This window comes from Ovis canadensis, chromosome 14, assembly GCF_042477335.2.
Source record: "Ovis canadensis isolate MfBH-ARS-UI-01 breed Bighorn chromosome 14, ARS-UI_OviCan_v2, whole genome shotgun sequence".
Lineage (NCBI taxonomy): Eukaryota > Metazoa > Chordata > Mammalia > Artiodactyla > Bovidae > Ovis > Ovis canadensis.
This window is the reverse complement of record NC_091258.1, coordinates 56,319,972-56,339,503: the sequence shown is the minus strand read 5'-3', so window position 1 is coordinate 56,339,503 and position 19,532 is coordinate 56,319,972. Positions and strand designations below refer to the sequence as shown.

Sequence of the window (19,532 nt, the reverse complement as noted above, 5' to 3'; positions counted from 1 at the left end):
AAACAAACTAAATTTTAAAACTCAAATGCTAATAGGAAATCTCCCAAGTCGTTAATTATCATGTTATTTTTAATAACCAGTATGGCTATAAAGTGAGATGGCTGGATGAGACGGTTGGGTGGCATCACCAACTTGATGGACATGAGTTTGAGTAAGCTCCGGGAGTTGGTGATGGACAGGGAAGCCTGGCCTGCTGCAGTCCATGGGGATGCAAAGAGTTGGCCTCAACTGAGCGACTGAACTGAACTGATGGTTATAAAGGTGCAGAACCACAAGCCGGATAGGCATCGCCTTTCCCGTGAGCACTGGCCAGCCTCCCGTGTGGGAGCAGCCTCCTAGTACAGACTCCCTGTCAGGGGTCACCTCTCCTGTAGCTGGGACTGTTCTTCTCTTTCAGAAGAAGAGTCCTCACGTTTACTTATTTATTAAACTGACACCTGCTGACACTGGGGCAAGAACCATGAAAAAATTACCAAAAACACCTGACTTGCTGAGAGTGTTTTCTAGGGAACTGCAACACGTGGTCCTGGAATCTGCGAGGGCCACTCTGTGACAGTCACACCCTCACTCTGCTAAGTGGGACAACCAGGGACACATGTGCTTCTCTCTGTAATCTGGAGCCGTGCCAGCAAACCATCCTCTGTGTAGTAAACAGAGGTCTTCCTAAAGGTCCCACTCCATCACTTGAGCATGGGACAGGTCACACCAGGCCAGGCAAACGGCTGGCCAAGAGCACCTGCCCTTTCCAGGAAGGATGGTGGAAGGAGGGCCGGAGCCGCCTGCTGACCCCTCATCCCCACCACCTGCTCATCCATTCACTGCTCATAAAACTGGAACCTGCAATCTGCTCTTCTTGAAGCTACAAATTTCCAGTTTATGACCTCTCATCCCTTTCTTCAAAACTGACATTTTGTCCCCCCAAAGAGCATAAAGCAAAATAAATATGTACTTACTTTCTGGATTTCACTGGAATGTATCTGGCAAAATCCACAAGGAAACACTCTGCGAGGTAATGGTCTGCTGAAGACACGATTGACTTAATAACTGCCCTGCACCAGCACTTTAGTTCCTGACAATAAACCACACAAACCTACAAAACAAAAAGAAAACTTTAGTGTTAAATTCTCTAGTCATACTCAGAAAACTATAGGATACTGATAAAAGAAATCAAAGATGACACAAACGGAGAGATATACCACGTTCTTGGATTGGAAGAATCAATATTGTGAAAATGACCATACTACCCAAAGCAAACTACAGATTCAATGCAATCCCTATCAAATTACCAATGGCATTTTTCACAGAATTAGAACAAAAAATTTTACAATTTGCATGGGAACACAAAAGACCATGAATAGCCAAGTCGATCTTAAGAAAGAAAAATAAAGCTGGAGGAATTAGGCTCCCTGACTTCAAATTATACTACAAAGCCAGTCATCAAAACGGTATGGAACTGGCGCCAAAAAGAAAGAAAGAAAAAAAATCAGGAATATAGATCAATGGAACAGGATGGAAAGTTCAGATACAAACCCATGCAGCTACAGTCACCTAATCCATGACAAAGGAAATAAGACTATACAATGGAGGAAAGACAGTCTCTTCAATAAGCGGTGCTGGCCAAACTGGACAGCTACACGTAAAAGAATGAAATTAAAACACTCCCTAATACCATACACAAAAACAAACTCAAAATGGATTAAAGACCTAAATGTAAGACCAGATACTATAAAACTCTTAGAGGAGAACACAGGCATAACAGTCTCTGACACAGAACACAGCAAGATCTTTTTTAATACACCTCCTAGAGTAACAAAAATAAAAACAAACAAATAGACCTAGTTAAAGGTAAAAGCTTTTGCAAAGAAAAGTGAAAGTGAAAGTTGCTTACTGTGTCCGACTCTTTGCAACCCCGTTAACTATACAGTCTGTGGAATTCTCCTGGCCAGAATACTGAAGTGGGTAGCCCTTCTCTTCTCCAGGAGATCTTCCCAACGCAGGGATCAAACCCAGGTCTACCTGCATTGCAGGTGGATTCTTTACCAGCTAAGCCACAAAGGAAGCCCAAGAACACTAGAGTGAGAAGCCTATCCCTTTTCCAGCAGATCTTCCCGACCCAGGAAGTGAACCAGGGCCTCCTGCGTTGCAGGCGGATTCTTTACCAACTGAGCTATGGGAAACCATAAACAAAATGAGAAGATGACCCTCAGAATGGGAGAAAATATTTGCAAACAAAGCAACTGATGAGGGATTAATCTCCAAAATATACAAACAGCTCATGCAGCTCAATGTCAAAAAACAAACAATCCAATCAAAAAGTGAGCAGAAGATCTAAATAGACTTTTCTCCAAAGAATATACATAGATGATTAAAAAGCACATGAAAAGATCCTCAACACCACTAATTATTAGAGAGATACAAATCAAAACTACAGTAAGATATCACCTCACCCTGGTCAGAATGGCCATCTCTGAAAAATCTAAAGATAATAAATGCTGGAAAGGGTGAGAACAGTATTGAGGCTCCCTAAAAACTAAAAATAGAGCTACCATATGATCCAGCAATCCCACTCCTGGGCTTATATCCAGAGAAAACCATAATTTGAAAAGATACATGTACCCCAATGTTCACTGCAGCACCAGACTGGAAATTCCAAGCTGTCTCCGCTAAGGTCCCCGTGATGGATCTAGAATAATCCTCTGGTTCCCAGCCCCAGGACAGTGGCCCCAGTGACTGGGTTTACATGACACTCCATCTCCTGTTGCCCCATGTGAACCTAATATAACTGCTACCTTTCGTGACTAGCCTGACTTATGCCATCAAAAGAACCTAATACAAAACAGTAATTATAAGCAAACTGAAATGCCAACTTAGCTGTCAAAACAGTCTACATTTCGAGTAGTATTTCAAGACACAGTGTTCAAAGCACATTCAGATACATACCTGCCCTTCTTCCAACTTTAGTGGTTTTATTTCTATATCTTGACACATGCTATTATAGAAGTCATTCATGGCACTATTTAGTTTTTGATAGTCAACTTCATCATCTAAAAAGGGATTACATCCTTTTATAACAACCCAGAAGCAACCTGGATCTTCAATCTGTAAAAATTTCAAAATACAAGCAAAACAATCCATCATTTAAAAGTGGAACTATAAAACCTCAGAATCACAGCAACTGTTTCAAAATTAAGTGCTTTAACAAATTCTTGATGAGTACCTCTGTCTTAAAGGGTTAGACAGAAGATAAAAGACCTTCAATATATATGTATATCAAATTATCACCTTGTATACCTTGAACTTATACAACATGATATGTCAACTATATTTCAATAAAACTGGGAAAAAAATGAAAGATGTAAACACAAAAATGTAAAACATGTAACCAATAATATGTAAGTAACTCTATTGATTTTTTGTAATTTTAAATTGTCTACTGTGATTCAAAAAGCAAAGACCAAAATCTTCGATCAGTATTTTGAAAATATTCATAATAAAATACAAAAGCAAGGTTCAAGACAATGTTTTCAGTATTCCATCTCTTTTGTAAGAAAGAGAAGAAAATATGAATACATATACATTCTGCTCACTTTCAAAGAAACAAATGGTGGCAAAAAAAAAAAAATTATTACCTACAGAGGAAGCCAAGAATGGGGTAGAAGGGATACGAATGAAAGTCAGACTTCTCAGTTCAGAGAATAAGAATAGATATCATATATTAGTGTCATTAAAAAACAAGATTTTCTTCATTAGATGAAAAATAAAAGAAATTATGAGAAAAAGAAAAACAGGAGAAAATAAAATGAAATTGAAATAAAAGAAAAAGACAGTAAAGGACAGGGAAGCCTGGCATGCTGCAGTCCATGGGGTTGCAAAGAGTCAGACACAACGGAGTCAGTGAAGAACCACAAGCTTTGATTCTCTCTGCATTCATCACAGGAAAATGGAGTTTGGAGCAGGAGTCCTACCAAGTTAAGGAGGCTCAGTAAACACTTTAGGCTCCCTCACAGAACCCCTGCAGTGTTAGGCCTGAGAAATAAAGACCATGTTTCAGGACAAAGACAACATGCTCTGTCATCAAGGGGAAAAGCAGTCAGTCAGTTCAGATGCTCAGTAGTGTCTGACTTTGTGATCCCATGGACTGCAGCACGCCAGGCTTCCCTGTCCATCACCAACTCCCAGAGCTTGCTAAACTCCTGTCCATTGGGTCAGTGATATCATCCAACCATCTCATCCTCTGTTGTCCCCTCTTCCTTCTGCCTTCAATCTTTCCCAGCATCAGGGTCTTTTCAAATGAGTCAGTTCTTCACCTCAGGTGGCCAAAGTATTGGAGTTTCAGCTTTAGCATTAGTCCTTCCAATGAATATTCAGGACTGATTTCTTTTAGGATTGACTGATTTGATGTCCCTGCAGCCCAAGGGACTCTCAAGAGTCTTCTCCAACACCACAGTTCAAAAGCATCAATTCTTCTTTAGAGTCCAACTCTAAGAAAGCCCAGCTTTCTTTAGAGTCCAACTCACATCCATGCACAACTACTAGAAAAACCATAGCTTTGACTAGATGGACTTTTGTTGGCAAAGTAACGTCTCTGCTTCTTAATATGCTGTCTAGGTTTGTCATAGCTTTTCTTCCAAGGAGCAAGTGTCTTTTAATTTCATGGCTACAGTCACCATCTGCAATGATTTTGGAGCCCAAGAAAATAATGTCTGTCACTGTTTTCATTGTTTCCCCATCTATTTCCCATGAAGTGATGGGACCAGATGCCATGACCTTAGTTTTTCGAATGCTGAGTTTTAAGCCAGCTTTTTCACTCTCCTCTTTGTCTTTCATCAAGAGACTCTTTATTCCTCTTCGCTTTCTGCTGTAAGGGTGGTGTCATCTGCGTATCTGAGGTTATGGATGTTTCTCCCAGCAATCTTGATTCCAGCTTGAGCTTTAGGCAGCCCAGCATTTTGCATGACGTACTCTGCATATAAATTAAATAAGCAGGATGACAATATACAGCCTTGACATATTCCTTCCCCAATTTTGAACCAGTTGCTTCTTTAACTGCATACAGGTTTCTCAGGAGGCAGGTAAGGTGGTCTGATATTCCCATCTCTTAAAGAATTTTCCAAAGTTTGTTGTGATCCATACAGTCAGAGGCTTTTAGTGTAGTCAATGGAGAAGTAGATGTTTTTCTGTAATTCTCTTGCTTTTACTATGATCCAACAGATGTTGGCAATTTGATCTCTGGTTCCTCTGCCTTTTCTGAATCCAGCTTGAACACATGGAAGTTCTTGGTTCATGTACTGCTGAAGTTTGGCTTGGAGAATTTTGAGCATTATTTTGCTAGTGTGTGAGATGAGTGCAACTGCATGGTAGTTTGAACGTTCTTTGGCATTGCCTTTCTTCGGGACTGGAATGAACAAACTGACCTTTTCCAGTCCTGTGGCCACCGCTGTGTTTTCCAAATTAGCTGAGGTATTGAGTGCAGCACTTTGACAGCATCATCTTTTAGGATTTGAAATAGCTCAACTTGAATTCCATCACCTCCACTAGCTTTGTTTGCAGTGATGCTTCCTAAGGCCCACTTGACTTCAGACTCCAGGATGTCTGGCTCTGAGAGACCACACCATCATGGTTACCTGGGTCATTAAGATATTTTTGGTATAGTTCTGTGTACTCTTGCCACCTCTTTTTTTTTTTTTAGTGTTATTGTTGAAAACATATCTAAAGACACATTTTTGCTTTCAGTTTATTAATTCATGCAAAAACTATTTATTGACTCCTGCCCCCTCAACCCCTTGGTTGAAAGGCGCAGTTTTAAGCAAGATAAACATGATCTTTGTCCTCTTACAAACAAGACTTAGAGACTGACTTTTATAAAATAATTACACTTGCCACCTCTTCTTAATATCTTCTGCTTCTATTAGGTCCATACTGTTTCTGTCCTTTATTATGCCCATCTTTGCATGAAATATTCCCTTGATATCTCTAATTTTCTTGAAGAGATTTCTAGTCTTTCCCATTCTACTGTTTTCCTCTATTCCTTTGCATTGATTATTTAGGAAGGCTTTCTTATCTCTCCTTGCTATTCTTTGGAACTCTGCATTCAGATGGATGTATCGTTCCTTTTCTCCTTTGCTTTTCACTTCTCTTCTTTTCTCAGCTATTTGTAAGGCCTCCTCAAATAACTATTCTGCCTTTTTGCATTTCTTTTTCTTGGGGATGGTTTTGATCACCACCCCCTGTACAATGTTACAAACCTCCATCCGTAGTTCTTCAGGCACTCTGTTAGATCTAATTCCTTGAATCTATTTGTCACATCCACTGTATAATCGTAAATGATTTGATTAAGGTCCTACCTGAATGGCCTAGTGGTTTTCCCTACCTTCTTCAGGTTAACTCTGAATTTGGCAGTAAGGAGTTCATGATCTCAGCCACAGTCAGTTCCCGGCCTTGTTTTTGCTGACTGTATAGAGCTTCTCCATCTTTAGCTGCAAAGAATATAATCAATCTGATTTCAGTATTGACCATCTGGTGACCCATGTGTAAAGTCATCTCTTGTGCTGTTGGAAGAGGGTGTTTGCTATGACCAGGGCATAATCTTGGCCAAAATTGTTAGCCTTTGTCCTGCTTCATTTTGTACCTCAAGGCCAAACTTGCCTGTTACTCTAGGTATCTCTTCATATCCTACTTTTGCATTCTAGTACCCTATGATGAAGAGGACATCTTTTTTTGGTGTTATTTCTAGAAGGTCTTGTAGGTCATCATAGAACTGTTCAACTTCAGCTTCCTTGGCATTAGTGATTGGGGCATAGACTTGGATTACTATGATATTGAGTGGTTTGCCTTGGAAACAAACAGAGATCATTCTGTTATTTTTGAGATTGCATCCAAGCACTGCATTTTGGACTTTTCTGTTGACTATGAAGGCTCCTCCATTTCTAATAAGGGATTCTTGCCCACAGCAGTAGATACAATGGTCATATGAATTATTATTTTTTTTTAGTTTTTTTTTTAATTTTAAAATCTTTAATTCTTACATGTGTTCCCAAACATGAACCCCCCTCCCACCTCCCTCCCCATAACATCTCTATGGGTCATCCCCATGCACCAGCCCCAAGGTCATATGAATTAAATTCTCCCACTCTAGTCCATTTTAGTTCATTGATCCTAAAATGTCTATGTTCACTTTTGCCATCTCCTGTTAGACCACTTCCAACTTATTTTGGTTCATGGACTTAACATTCCAGGTTCCTATGCAATATCGTTTTTTATAGCATCGGACTTTACTTCCATCACCAGTCACATTCACAACTGGGCGCTGTTTCTGCTTTGGCTCAGCCTCGTCATTCCTTCTGGAGCTGTTCCTCCACTCTTCTCCAGTGGCACATTGGGCACCTACTGACCTAGGGAGTTCATCTTTCAGTGTCACATCTTTTTGACTTTTCATACTGTTCATGGGGTTCTCAAGGCAAGAATACTAGACTGGTTTACTATTCCCTTCTCCAGGGACCATGTTTTGTCAGAACTCTCCACCATGACCCATCTGTCCTGGGTGGCCCTAAATGGCATGGCTCATATTTTCATTGAGTTAGACAAGGCTGTGATCCATGTGATCAGTTTGGTTAGTTTTTGTGATTGCGGTTTTCATTCTGTCTGCCCTCTGATGAAAGAGGATGAGACTTGTGGAAGCTTTCTGATGGGAGGGACTGGCTGTGGGGGAATCTGGGTCTTGCTCTGATGGGTGGGGTCATGCTCAGTAATGCCAAAGAGTGTTCAAACTGCTGCACAATTGCACTCATCTCACACGCTAGCAAAGTACTTAATGCTCAAAATTGTCCAAGCCAGGCATGAACAGTATGTGAACTGTGAACTTCCAGAGTTCAAGCTGAATGTAGAAAAGCCAGAGGAACTAGAGATCAAATTGCCAAAATCTGTTGGATCATCAAAAAAGCAAGAGAGTTCTAGAAAAACATCTACTTCTGCTTTATTGACTATGCCAAAGCCTTTGACTGTGTGGATCCCACAAACCGTGCAAAATTCTTCAACAGATGGGAATACCAGACCACCTGACCTGCCTCTTGAGAAATCTATACACAGGTCAGGAAGCAACAGTTAGAACTGGACATGGAACAACAGGCTGGTTCCATATTGGGAATGGGGTCCGTCAAGGATGTATATTGTCACCCTGCTTATTTAACTTATATGCAGAGTACATCATGAGAAATGCTGGGGTGGATGAAGCACAAGCTGGAATCAAGATTGCCAGGAGAAATATCAATAACCTCAGATATGCAGATGGTACCACATTTATGGCAGAAAGCAAAGAAGAACTAAAGAGCCTTTCAATGAAAGTGAAAGAGGAGAGTGACAAAGTTGGCTTAAAATCCAACATTCAGAAAAGTAAGAACATGGCATCTGGTCCCATCACTTCATGGCAAATAGATGGAGAAACAATGGAAACAGTGTCAGGCTTTATTTGTTTGGGCTCCAAAATCACTGCACATGGTGATTGCAGCCATGAAATTAAAAGATGCTTACTCCTTGGAAGGAAAGTTATGACCAACCTAGATAGCAGATTCAAAAGCAGAGAGATTACTTTGCCAACAAAGGTCCGTCTAGTCAAGGCTATGGTTTTTCCAGTGGTCATGTATGGATATGAGAATTGGGCTGTGAAGAAAGCTGAGCGCCGAAGAATTGATGCTTTTGAACTGTGATGCTGGAGAAGACTCTTGAGAGTTCCTTGGACTGCAAGGAGATCCAACCAGTCCATTCTAAAGGAGACCAGTCCTGGGTGTTCATTGGAAGGACTGATGCTAAAGCTGAAACTCCAATACTTTGGCCACCTGATACGAAGAGTTGACTCACTAGAAAAGACCCTGATGTTGGGAGAGATTGGAGGCAGGAGGAGAAGGGGATGACAGAGGATGAGATGGCTGGATGGCATCACTGGCTCGATGGACATCAGTTTGGGTGAACTCCGGGAGTTGGTGATGGACAGGGAGGCCTGGTGTGCTGTGATTCATGGGGTCACAAAGAGTTAGACACGACTGAGCGACTGAACTGAACTGAAAGTCTTGTTGGGCCTCGTCCTTTGCCCTTGGAAGTGGGTATCTTTTTTTGGTGGGATCCAACATTCTCCTGCTGATGGTTGTTCAGCAGTGAGTTCCAATTTTGGAGTTCTCACAAGAGGAGGTGAGAGCATGTCCTTCTACTCCGCCATCTTAAGCTCATCTTAAGAGGTCTCCAAAGTACTATAACCCAAGCCTCTCAAAGTGAAGACTGATTATACAGCGGCTCCCTATCACAACCCCCAGTGTGGCAAGAACAACATTAGACAAGCAAAGAAATGAGCATGTGCTGCAAGGCCAAGCAAACAGCAGCCAACAGAAACTGAACCCAAGACTGCCCAGATGGCAAAGTGAACCGCGTGCATGTGTGCTAAGTCTCTTCAGTCGTGTCTGACTCTCTGCACCCTATGGACTGTGGCCCTCTAGGCTCCTCTGTCCATGGGATTCTCCAGGCAAGAATACTGGAGTTGATTGCCATGCCCTCCTCTAGAGGATCTTTCCAGCCCAGAGATCGAACCCACGTCTCTTACATCTCCTGCTTTGGTAGGTTGGTTCTTTACCATTAGTGCCACCTAGGAAGCCCCTCAAGTTGTATAGGCAAGGACTTAAAAGCAGCTACTATAATACCATGTTCAAAGACTTAGAAGACAAGACTGCTGTAGAGAGGTTTTTTTTAATTTAAAGAAGAATCTCACAAAAGAAAACTTTAAAAAAAAATTAAAGAAACCTTTGGAAAACAGCAATTTTAGAACTGAAAATTAAAACAAAACAAAAATGTATTAGTGATGTGTTTACCATGCCTACTCAGTAACACTGTGCTGGAAGTCCTACTTATACAGTGAGACAGGAAAAAGACGTGGGCTTCCCTGGTGGCTCAGTGGTGAAGAATTCACCTGCCAGTGCAGACAACATGGGTTTGATCCCTGATCCGGGAGGATCCCACACCCCGTGGAGCAACTAAGCTCATTTATCACAGCATCTGAGCCCAGGCACTCTACAGTCCATGGTCCTCAACAAAAGAAGCCACCGCATCCCAACTAGAGGAGCCTCTGCTCGCCACAGCTAGAGCAAAGCCCGTGCAGCAGTGGAGACCCAGGACAGCTAAAAATAAGTAATTACAAAATAAACATTGTTAGGAAAGTCAGAAAGAAGAAAGACAAGCGTCTATATTCACAATAAGAATACATACGGAGAAAATTCTATGGAGCCTACAAGAAATATACTAAAACTAATAAGTGACTTTAACAAGGTTTCAAGGTACAAGGTCATATAATAAATGCAACTGTATGTCTATATTACAAACTGGAAATTTAAATATTAAAAACAGTGCCATTTGCAACAGCACCAAAAAGCAGGAATTACCTAGAAAGAAATCTAACAAAATTTGTATGCTAAAAGTTACAAAACACTGATGACATAAATCAAAGAAGGCCTGTAATGCAGATATACTGTATTCATGGAATGTTAAGATTCTGATTTCCCCTCAAAATGAGTTAAGAAATCAATGAACTAGTTCTGAAATTCATATTGAAAGGCCAATGGAACTAGAACAGCGCCTATAATTCTGAAAAAGAACAACACAGTTGGAACACTCACACTATCTGATTTTGAGGCTTAATATAAAGCTGCAGCAATCAGAACTGTGTGATACTGGAGAATTCACAAATATATAAATCAACAGAACAGAAACAGAATCACACATACGTGCTCAACTGATTTTCAATAATGGCACAAAGGCAATTCAGTGGAAGAAGGATAGTTCTTTTCAACAAATGATGCTGAAAAAATTAGATATATATGCAAAAAAAAATGAACCTTGATCCATTCCTCATAACGTATATAAAAATTAACTCTGAGGGATCATTTATCTAAATTTAAAACATAAGACTATAAAAGTTTTTTGAGGAATATATGGGGTGAAATCTTTGTGACTGTGGGTTAGGCAAAGATTTCTTAGATAAAACACCAAAAGTATAATTTGTATAAGCAAAAATTGATAAACTAGACTTAATCCGAATTTAAACCTTCTTTTAAATGTAAAGCTCTTTGAAACACGTTGTTAGAGGAATAAAGAGATAAGCCACAAACTGGGGCAATATTTACAAGTCACATATCCAAAGAACTTTATCCAGAATACGTAAAGAACTCTTCAAAGTCAATGAGAAAACAAACCGCCATGTCAGAATGGGCAGATCTGAACAGATACTTGACAAAAAAAGACAGATGCATGGGAAAAACAAGCACAGGGAAACGTGATTTAGAAACAACTCAAGGAGCCTTCAACTGGTGATTATATAAACAGTCACATCCATACAACAGAATACTACTCAACCCTAAAACGTGCCACAATGTAGATAAGCCTCTAATGCCTTATGGTAAGTCAAAGCAGCCGAACTCAAAGGTTACATACCACTGTGATTCCATGTGCACAATCTCATTTTTATGACATTCTGAAAAAGGCAAAATTAACAAGGACAGAAGACAGATCAGTGGTTGCCAAGGACGAGAGGTGGGGAAAAGGAACGATACAAAGGAGCACAAGACAGTCTCAGCGTGTGAAGAACCTGTTCTGTATGTTGATCATGGCGGTGACTACATGACTATGCACTTTTCAAAATATCACAGAATTCTACATTAAAAATAATAAAACATTTTATGAGTAAAAAAGATACAAGGCAAATATGGCAAAATGTTAAAATTTGGCAAAGCTAGGTGGCAGATGTCCAGGTGTTTATAATAGTTTCTATGCTTTTTTATATGTCTAAAGTATTTCCTGATAAAAGTTACATTTTTAAATTATTTTTACTGAAAAGCAACGATTTTTTAATGATAAAAAAGAACTTCTTATCCTCTGATGTGATGCAGTATTTTTTACTAAAAACGTCCAGCCTGAACACCATCATGAGGAAGCTGACAGACAAATTCAACTTGAAGGATATTTTGCAAAGCCTAGCAGGAGTAACTCTGAAAGTTTCAATGACATTAAAGGTACAAAAAAGCCAGAGAACTAACCCTAAATAAAGGAGACTAAAAGGTCATGGCAACTAAATGTAATGTATAATTTTTTATTGGATCCTGGATCAGAGAAAACAAGTTATAAAATATATTACCTGAACAACTGGAGAAATTTGAGTATGGACTTTGTATTAGGCAGTATTGTTGTATCAACATTACATTTCTCAAGTGTGATAATTATACTATGGTTATGTAAGAGAAAGTCTTCTGTTTTTAAGAAACACATGCATAAGTATTTAGAGTTCACAACTAATTCTCAAATGGTTCAACAAAAGAAGTCAACAATTTTATAAAATACAGAAATATGGGCTTCCCCATTGGCTCAGTGGTAAAGCCTGCAAAACAGGAGTCGCAGGAGACGTGAGCTTGATCCCAGGGTGGGAAAGATCCTCTGGAGCAGGACATGACAACCCACTCCAGTATTCTTGCCCGGAGAATCCCATGGACAGAGGAGGCTGGTGGGCTATAGTCCCTAGGGTCGCAAAGAGTCAGACATAACTGAAGTGACTTAGCATGCATAGAGAAACGTGCAAATATGTGTAAAAATGTAAACAAAAAATCTGCAAACTAATAAAATACTATAAACTAAAAAAAATCTGCTGCTAGAACCTAAAAAACGTACAAAGGGTCAGTTTTACCAGCCAGAACAACTGCATCAAACTGCAACTTTTTCCCTGTGCTTACTTTCTGGGCTGGGCTCACAATTCCCCCCACCCCCAACTCGTTTTTTAATGAATTAATTTATTTCAATTGGAGGCTAATTATTTTATAATATTGTAGTGGTTTTTGCCATACATTGACATGAATCAGCCATGGGTTTACATGTGTTCCCCATCCTGAACCCCCCTCCCACCTCCCTCCCCATCCCATCCCTCAGGGTCATCCCATCCCTCAGGGTCATCCCATCCACCTCTTACACCAAGGTCAAGGCCTCCTGCTTCCCGCCAGTGCCATTGGCAAAGCTGCCCAAACTCAGTCACCACCTTACACATTTTTTTTCCCTTGCATGTCTACATAATTTCCATTAGATAAATCCTGACCCAGGTACTGAACCCACGTCTCCCACATTGCAGGCAGATTCTTTACCATTTGAGGCACCAGGGAAGCCCTTCAAAAAATATTATCTATGTAAAATTTTGGTCCACTTTCTTCTCCTTACCTCTACCATTCAAACTTGAATACTTTGCTTTTACTCAAGTAAAAGTAGAATTAGCTATCCGGCATGAGAAATACCTCACACCATTAAATTAATATGATTTAATTTAATTTAAGTGTGTTATTATTTCTCAGGAATAGTAACTTATCTTTCCTACCCGTCGTTTTCCTTTGCCTTCATTTATCTGAGTAACTATGTAATGAGTGTCTTTCCCCACATTCAGTAACAGGAGTGGGTTAAGCCTAATTTAGAACATCAGTAACTGGACTCATCATTAATCATCAATTCATGTTCAATTCCCCTGAGTATATACAGTAGTTGCATAATAACTTCAGATGTTTCAGTCAAGTTCACTTTTCAACATCAGTTATAAAAATTAAGATGTTAATTTTAAAACATCATAAAAATGCCAGACTACATGGCACTTGGTCCACTTTTCGTCATGCTGTCATGAGAAGTCCCTGGACAGCTATTGCTTCAATCTCAATCCAGCCTCCAGGGTGGGCAAAGCAAGCCCCTGGTAAGCAGCTCCAGTAGGAAAACTACTCTTGACATTGTTTGTGGATTTCACTGACAGTACTTAAGTCATACACTCAGCCAACAGAAGAGTTGTTTCTATCACCTTAGTGAGGTCACAGCCTGCAGCTTTCAGAGTCCCCTGTCCAACGGGGATGGGGGCCCGCCGGAGGGGGGAGAGGAACAGGTCTACACACTCCGGACGCGGGGCAGAGGGGACGGTGGCTTACCCTGCGCCGATCCCGGACCGGGTGCGTGGGAGAAGGTGTCAGACTCCGTCCCTCCCCCCGAGGTTCTGAATACAAGACACCTAGTTCAATCTGAATTTCGGAGAAACAACGAATAACTTTATTAAGTACGTCCCAAATATTGCATGGAGCACCCTTGAACGAAAATTTCTCGTTGTCAATGTGAAATTAAGGGTCCAGGAGGAGCCCCTCCGGAAGGGTCTCCACGGGGCGGCCCCTGCACGGGAGCGGGTGAACGGCCGGGCCCGGGGCTTCGCGCTCGCTCACCTTAAGCACCAGGACCTGGAGCATCTTCCCCGCGCCTCGCCGGCCGCCCGGAGGACTCGCCCTGGAGAAACGGGCACCGCCCCGGCCTCGCCCCAGTCCTCCTCTCCTTGTCGCTACTCCCTCGCCACGAGTTCTGGAGGCGAAAACCTGCAGGGCTGGGGTCCGAGGTGGGCCGCGCCTCCTCCCGGGTCAGCGCCGCGGAGTCCGCGAGCCAAGCTCCGGCCACGCACCGCCGCGAACAGCGGGCGACACGCCGCGCTCCCACCCGGACGCCGCCGGGGGCGCGCTCCCGCGCCCGCACCGCCCCGAGCCGCCCAACCCCGGACCGCTGAACCCCCGAGACTTCCAAAGACCACACGAACGCCAACGGCCGGACAACCGCCGCCGCCCTGCGCACGGCGTCCTGGAGGCGGGGGCAGTGGGGGCTGGGGGGGCGGGGGGCGGAGCTGCGGGGTCACGTGGCTCGTTCCCGGGTCCACGCGAGCTTCCGGAGACCCCACAAGCGCGCGAGTCCGCGTGGCGCGGAGTGGCCGCCTAGAAAGCCCTTGTCCTCCGACTCCCACTTTGCCCAGAGTCCGTCTCATGGCCTTGAGGATTAGCAAGAGTCCCTGACCACACACCCCCGCCCCAAATCCCCCGGCCCACCCCCATTCCCTCCCCACCCCGCCTCCCGCCGTCCTGGTCTCCTGACCACGTTATCTCCGACCTCCCCCTTCTGGTATGGCTCCTAGTGCCCACTTTCCTCCCACCTGACCCTCACCTGGAAGTCCTCCCCACGTGTCTCGGACACTCGTGATCACCGCAGATCACAGACTGGGGTGTCATGGACCAAGTTTTGGCCCGGATGTGTAATTTTTTGTCGTTGAAGCGCCGTAGGGTTCTTCTAAGTTTTCAACGTTTGGAAACCTCTGGTTTCTCACTTGAAGCTTGGGATTCCGTGGTTCTCAGAATTAGATGAAGTCACCCTGTGTGAGGGGCTTCCCTGATAGCTCAGCTGGTAAAGAATCTGCCTCCCTTGGGAGACCTGGGTCCAGTCCCTGAGTTGGGAAGATCCCCTGGAGAAGGGAACTGGCTACCCACTCCAGTATTCTGGCCTGGAGTATTCCATCGACTGTATAGTCCATTAAGTCAGAGTCGGAAACGACTGAGCAACTTTCACTTCACTTTCACCCTGTGTGAAACAAAGGACACCCAAGAGGCACTCAAGGAAGATTAACTTTTATTACTATCTCAGGGATCTGTCTCCAAGGCTTCAGTAAGCCAACAAACAAGAAAGTAAAAGAATATTACTTAAATATCGAAGGAACGACAGCTTTTTAAAAGGGAGGGGGTGCTGGGTCCTAGGTGATTTTACAGGTGAATTCTTTAATATTTCAGTTGTGGAAAAAAAAAAAATTTCTTAAGCGCGTGTCAATAAGAGGGCAAAGGATGCACCAGTTTGGAGAGAACAGGGTTATATATTTGGGAAACAGAACACTCTCAATAAGCTTTCAAGTTTATTTATTCTACCGTGGACCATTTTAAAAGTCTTTTTTTTTTTTTAAACTTTTTACAATATTGCCTCTGTTTTAGCTTTTGGTTGACTTGGGCTGGATTCATGTGGGATCTTAGTTCCTTGATGAGGGATTAGAAACTGCACCCCTTGCCTTGAAAGGCAAAGTCCTCCAGGGAAGTCCTCCAACCTTCCAGTTTTAAATACAAGCTTGAGTTTACAAGTCAAGCAAAGATGCGCTTAAAGCCTCAAGCAGGAGAGCTGGAGAGGAGCCCTGTACCTGTGGCCGCCAACCAGGAGGAAAACACAACAGGAAGTACATGAAGTTCACCTGTTGCTGAATTGGGCTAACCAGGCCCCACCCCCCAATCAGGCGCCTGTCAGGACCAGAGCACCTGAAAGCTCCAGACTTTGTCAAAAAAAGACAGGAAATGGCCAGGTCTGTTTTATTTTCTACATTAACTTTTTTCCTTAAAAAAAATTTTTTTTTTTTAACTTTACAGTATTGTATTGGTTTTGCCATACATTGACATGAACCAGCCATGGGTGTACATGTGTTCCCCATCCTGAACCCCCCTCCCACCCCCCTCCCCATCCCATCCCTCTGGGTCATCCCAGTGCACCAGCCCTGAGCACCCTGTCTCATGCATTGAACCTGGACTGGCGATTCATTTCACATGTGATAATTTACATGTTTCAATACCATTCTCCCATATCATCCCGCCCTTGCCCTCTCCCAGAGTCCAAAAGACTGTTCTATACATCTGTGTCTCTTTTGCTGTCTTGCATACAGGGTTATCGTTACCATCTTTATAAATTCCATATATATGCATTAATATACTGTATTGGTGTTTTTCTTTCTGACTTACTTCACTCTGTATAATAGGCTCCAGTTTCATCCACCTCATTAGAACTGATTCAAATGTATTCTTTTTAATGGCTGAGTAATACTCCATTGTGTATATGTACCACAGCTTTCTTATCTGTCTGCTGATGGACATCTAGGTTGCTTCCATGTCCTGGCTACTATAAACAGTGCTGCGATGGACATTGGGGTACATGTGTCTCTTTCAATTCTGGTTTCCTTGGTGTGTATGCCCAGCAGTGGGATTGCTGGGTCATACGGCAGTTCTATTTCCAGTTTTTTAAGGACTCTCCACACTGTGGTCCATAGTGGCTGTACTAGTTTACATTCCCACCAATAGTGTAAGAGGGTGTTTTTAAATAGGAAGTCCCAGAGGCAGTTCTCAATCCCCAAAGTAGATACAGAGTACAGCCAGTTGATGCTTTTTTACTTTTTGAGACAGGCCTGGGACTCTTCGCTGCAGTGCTGCAAAGCTTGCATCTGAACACACCTCCCCACCAGCTAAAAAATACAAAGAAATTATATGGGACTAAAAATAACTGTGTGCAGTTGGGGCAAATTCTGGACCCAAATGATACAGAGACCAAAAAACCCAACTGTCATTTCTGAAAAGCTAGGAGCAAAAACCTGGGTGTCTGAGCAAAAGCAGACCACTGCAATGCCACCTGCACTGAGCATCACAGAGAGGTGGGCAAACCACCTAAGCCACCCCCTAGCCTGACCCCAAATAAGAAATGAGATCACCGCCTCACACATACTCAGGGGTACGGGGGCCCCATTAAAGCCCTGATTGAATTTATCTGCCCTCTCTTGTCAATTTCTATTGATTGGGGAAGGCCAAGAACCCTGGTGGGTATCACTGATTAGATACCCTGCTACTATATGGTGTTTCGCAAACTTTTCACGGCATGGCTCACAGAAACAAAAATATTTATCAGTCTGGGCTGAAGCATCAAGACTGCTGCAGTGGGAACTCATTGTGTGGGGCTTCAGCCACACAGGCCTCTGGAGGCTGAAAGGTGTCAGTATCTGTACCTGCCTCTCCTTCCTGCAGCTAATGGGAAGCACTTTTAGAGTCATGGAAAGATAAGATGAATACAAAAAGATTTTAGGTCGGTGCATTTTTATAAAGTGGTTAAATTCTGGTATCAAAACCTGACCAAGATAACCCAACTCTAGACTAATGAAGGTACTGAAATCCCAATAAAATGCTACCAGTAAAACCTAAGACAAAAAAAAAAAAAATTAGGAATGCAGGAAGGTTTAATATTGGTCAGTCACAAACATGGCTAGCTCATGGCCCAGCAAGCAACCAAAAGGTGTCATGAACTGATGGGCTCTCGCAGGCACCATGGGGTGATGATGGGACTCCCCATCATGGGAATGATACTCTGGTTCTGCAAAGGGCTTCGTGGAGAGTGAGCTGTTCTTAGACTTTTTTGCTCCCCAGCCCCAAGAGAAGGGAGAAAAGGAGAGAAGACAAAGCATTAGGAATGGCAGGGGGGAGTCTGAGTTAGCAGGACCTGTAGTCATGCTAGACCAGTCTCTTCTGCCGGTGTGCTCATGGTGGGTTGAGAGGTATCGGGAGAAGCTGATCTAAGCTTTCCAGTACTGACATATTTCTAAAAAACGGGCATGAAGGGGACATTCTTTCCTCCCCTCCCTGGCAGATCCCTCCCCTACCAAATGTAGTTCAAATGATCTTACCTTTGAATCATCAGTTCTCATACGCAGTGGGTACTTTCCCAGTTTTAAAATATTCTTGTCTTAAAAGGGATGAAAAACAAGTTTGGCCTTAAAAGCTGGCTTCATTACTCTGTCACCTGATTTGGAACTTTTACAATTCTTTTATTTTGCATTAATCGAGAGGAAGTGAACGTTGACGTTATGGCATTCAACCCAAAAGCAGAAGCCTGGTACCTGTCCAGGTTTTTTCCCCAGACACCTCACTTATCTTTGATGGACTTGCTCGGTCCATCAGAAAAGGTCTTCTTCATGGTTCCCACTAATATTATACATCTGTCAGATTACCCTTGTTTCTAATATAGCTTTTCCATAGCTCAACATTGTGTTACGCACTGAAAGATTCTCATATTTCCATTTCTAACTGTACACAGAAACTAAAATTAACTTTTATTGCTTCCTGAATAATTTTATTGCTTCCTGATGAATTTCATTTCATCTGATTAGTACTCTCTGAGCTCTCGCTTTCTCTTTTTATTTTTAGTCCTCATGCAGGACTGTTTTTAAGCAACTTATAATTAGGTTTAATTTTTTTCAGTTTTAATTGAGATGTAATTGACTAATACCATTATATAAGCTTGAAGTGTGCAACATAATGGTTTGATATCTGTATATATTATAAAATGATTACCATGTATGTTTATTTAATATCCATCAGTTATATAACATAGTTAAAGAAAAGTTTTTCCCCTAGAGACAAAAACTTACTATCTACTCCTTTCTTTTAAAAAAGATGTTTATTTGGCTGTACCAGGTCTTAGTTGCAACACTCAGGATCTTCGATCTTCTTTGCAGTGTGCAGGATCATTAGTTACAGCACGTGGGATCTAGTACCACAATCAGGGATTGAACATACGCCTCTTGCATTGGGAGTATGGACACTGGACCACCAAGGACATCCCTACTCTTTTTTTTTTTTTGTAAGTTTAAAAAGATTTATTTCAATTGTTTGTATTCTAATTTTATTAGTATTTTGTTTTTCAACCTTTGAATTTTAAACACTTTTAGCTTTCTGACTTCTAAAAAATTTTTGAAGTAGATCTGATTTATAATGTGTTAATTTCTGCTGTACAGCAAAGTGATTCAGTTAGAAATAGGTATTTTTTCATATTCTTTCCCATTATGGTTTAATCATAGTATATTGAATATAGTTCCCTGTGCTATATACAGTAGG

The 19,532-nt window shown here is 42.1% G+C and overlaps 1 protein-coding gene across 2 annotated transcripts in view; it reads right to left on the bottom strand.

Annotated features, from left to right (window-relative positions):
• Window positions 1-14,669, bottom strand: part of TDRD12 (tudor domain containing 12) — a 75,537-nt gene extending 60,868 nt beyond the window's left edge. For both annotated transcript variants that reach the window (XM_069550308.1, XM_069550309.1), the window contains exons 1-3: window positions 14,259-14,669; window positions 2,941-3,099; window positions 954-1,090 (exon numbers count right to left, since the gene is read on the bottom strand). In XM_069550308.1, coding sequence (XP_069406409.1) covers window positions 954-1,090; window positions 2,941-3,099; window positions 14,259-14,282 — 320 coding nt within the window. In that variant the 5' untranslated portion in view covers window positions 14,283-14,669. The remainder of the gene's footprint in view (window positions 1-953; window positions 1,091-2,940; window positions 3,100-14,258) is intronic.
• Window positions 14,670-19,532: the final 4,863 nt, after the last annotated feature.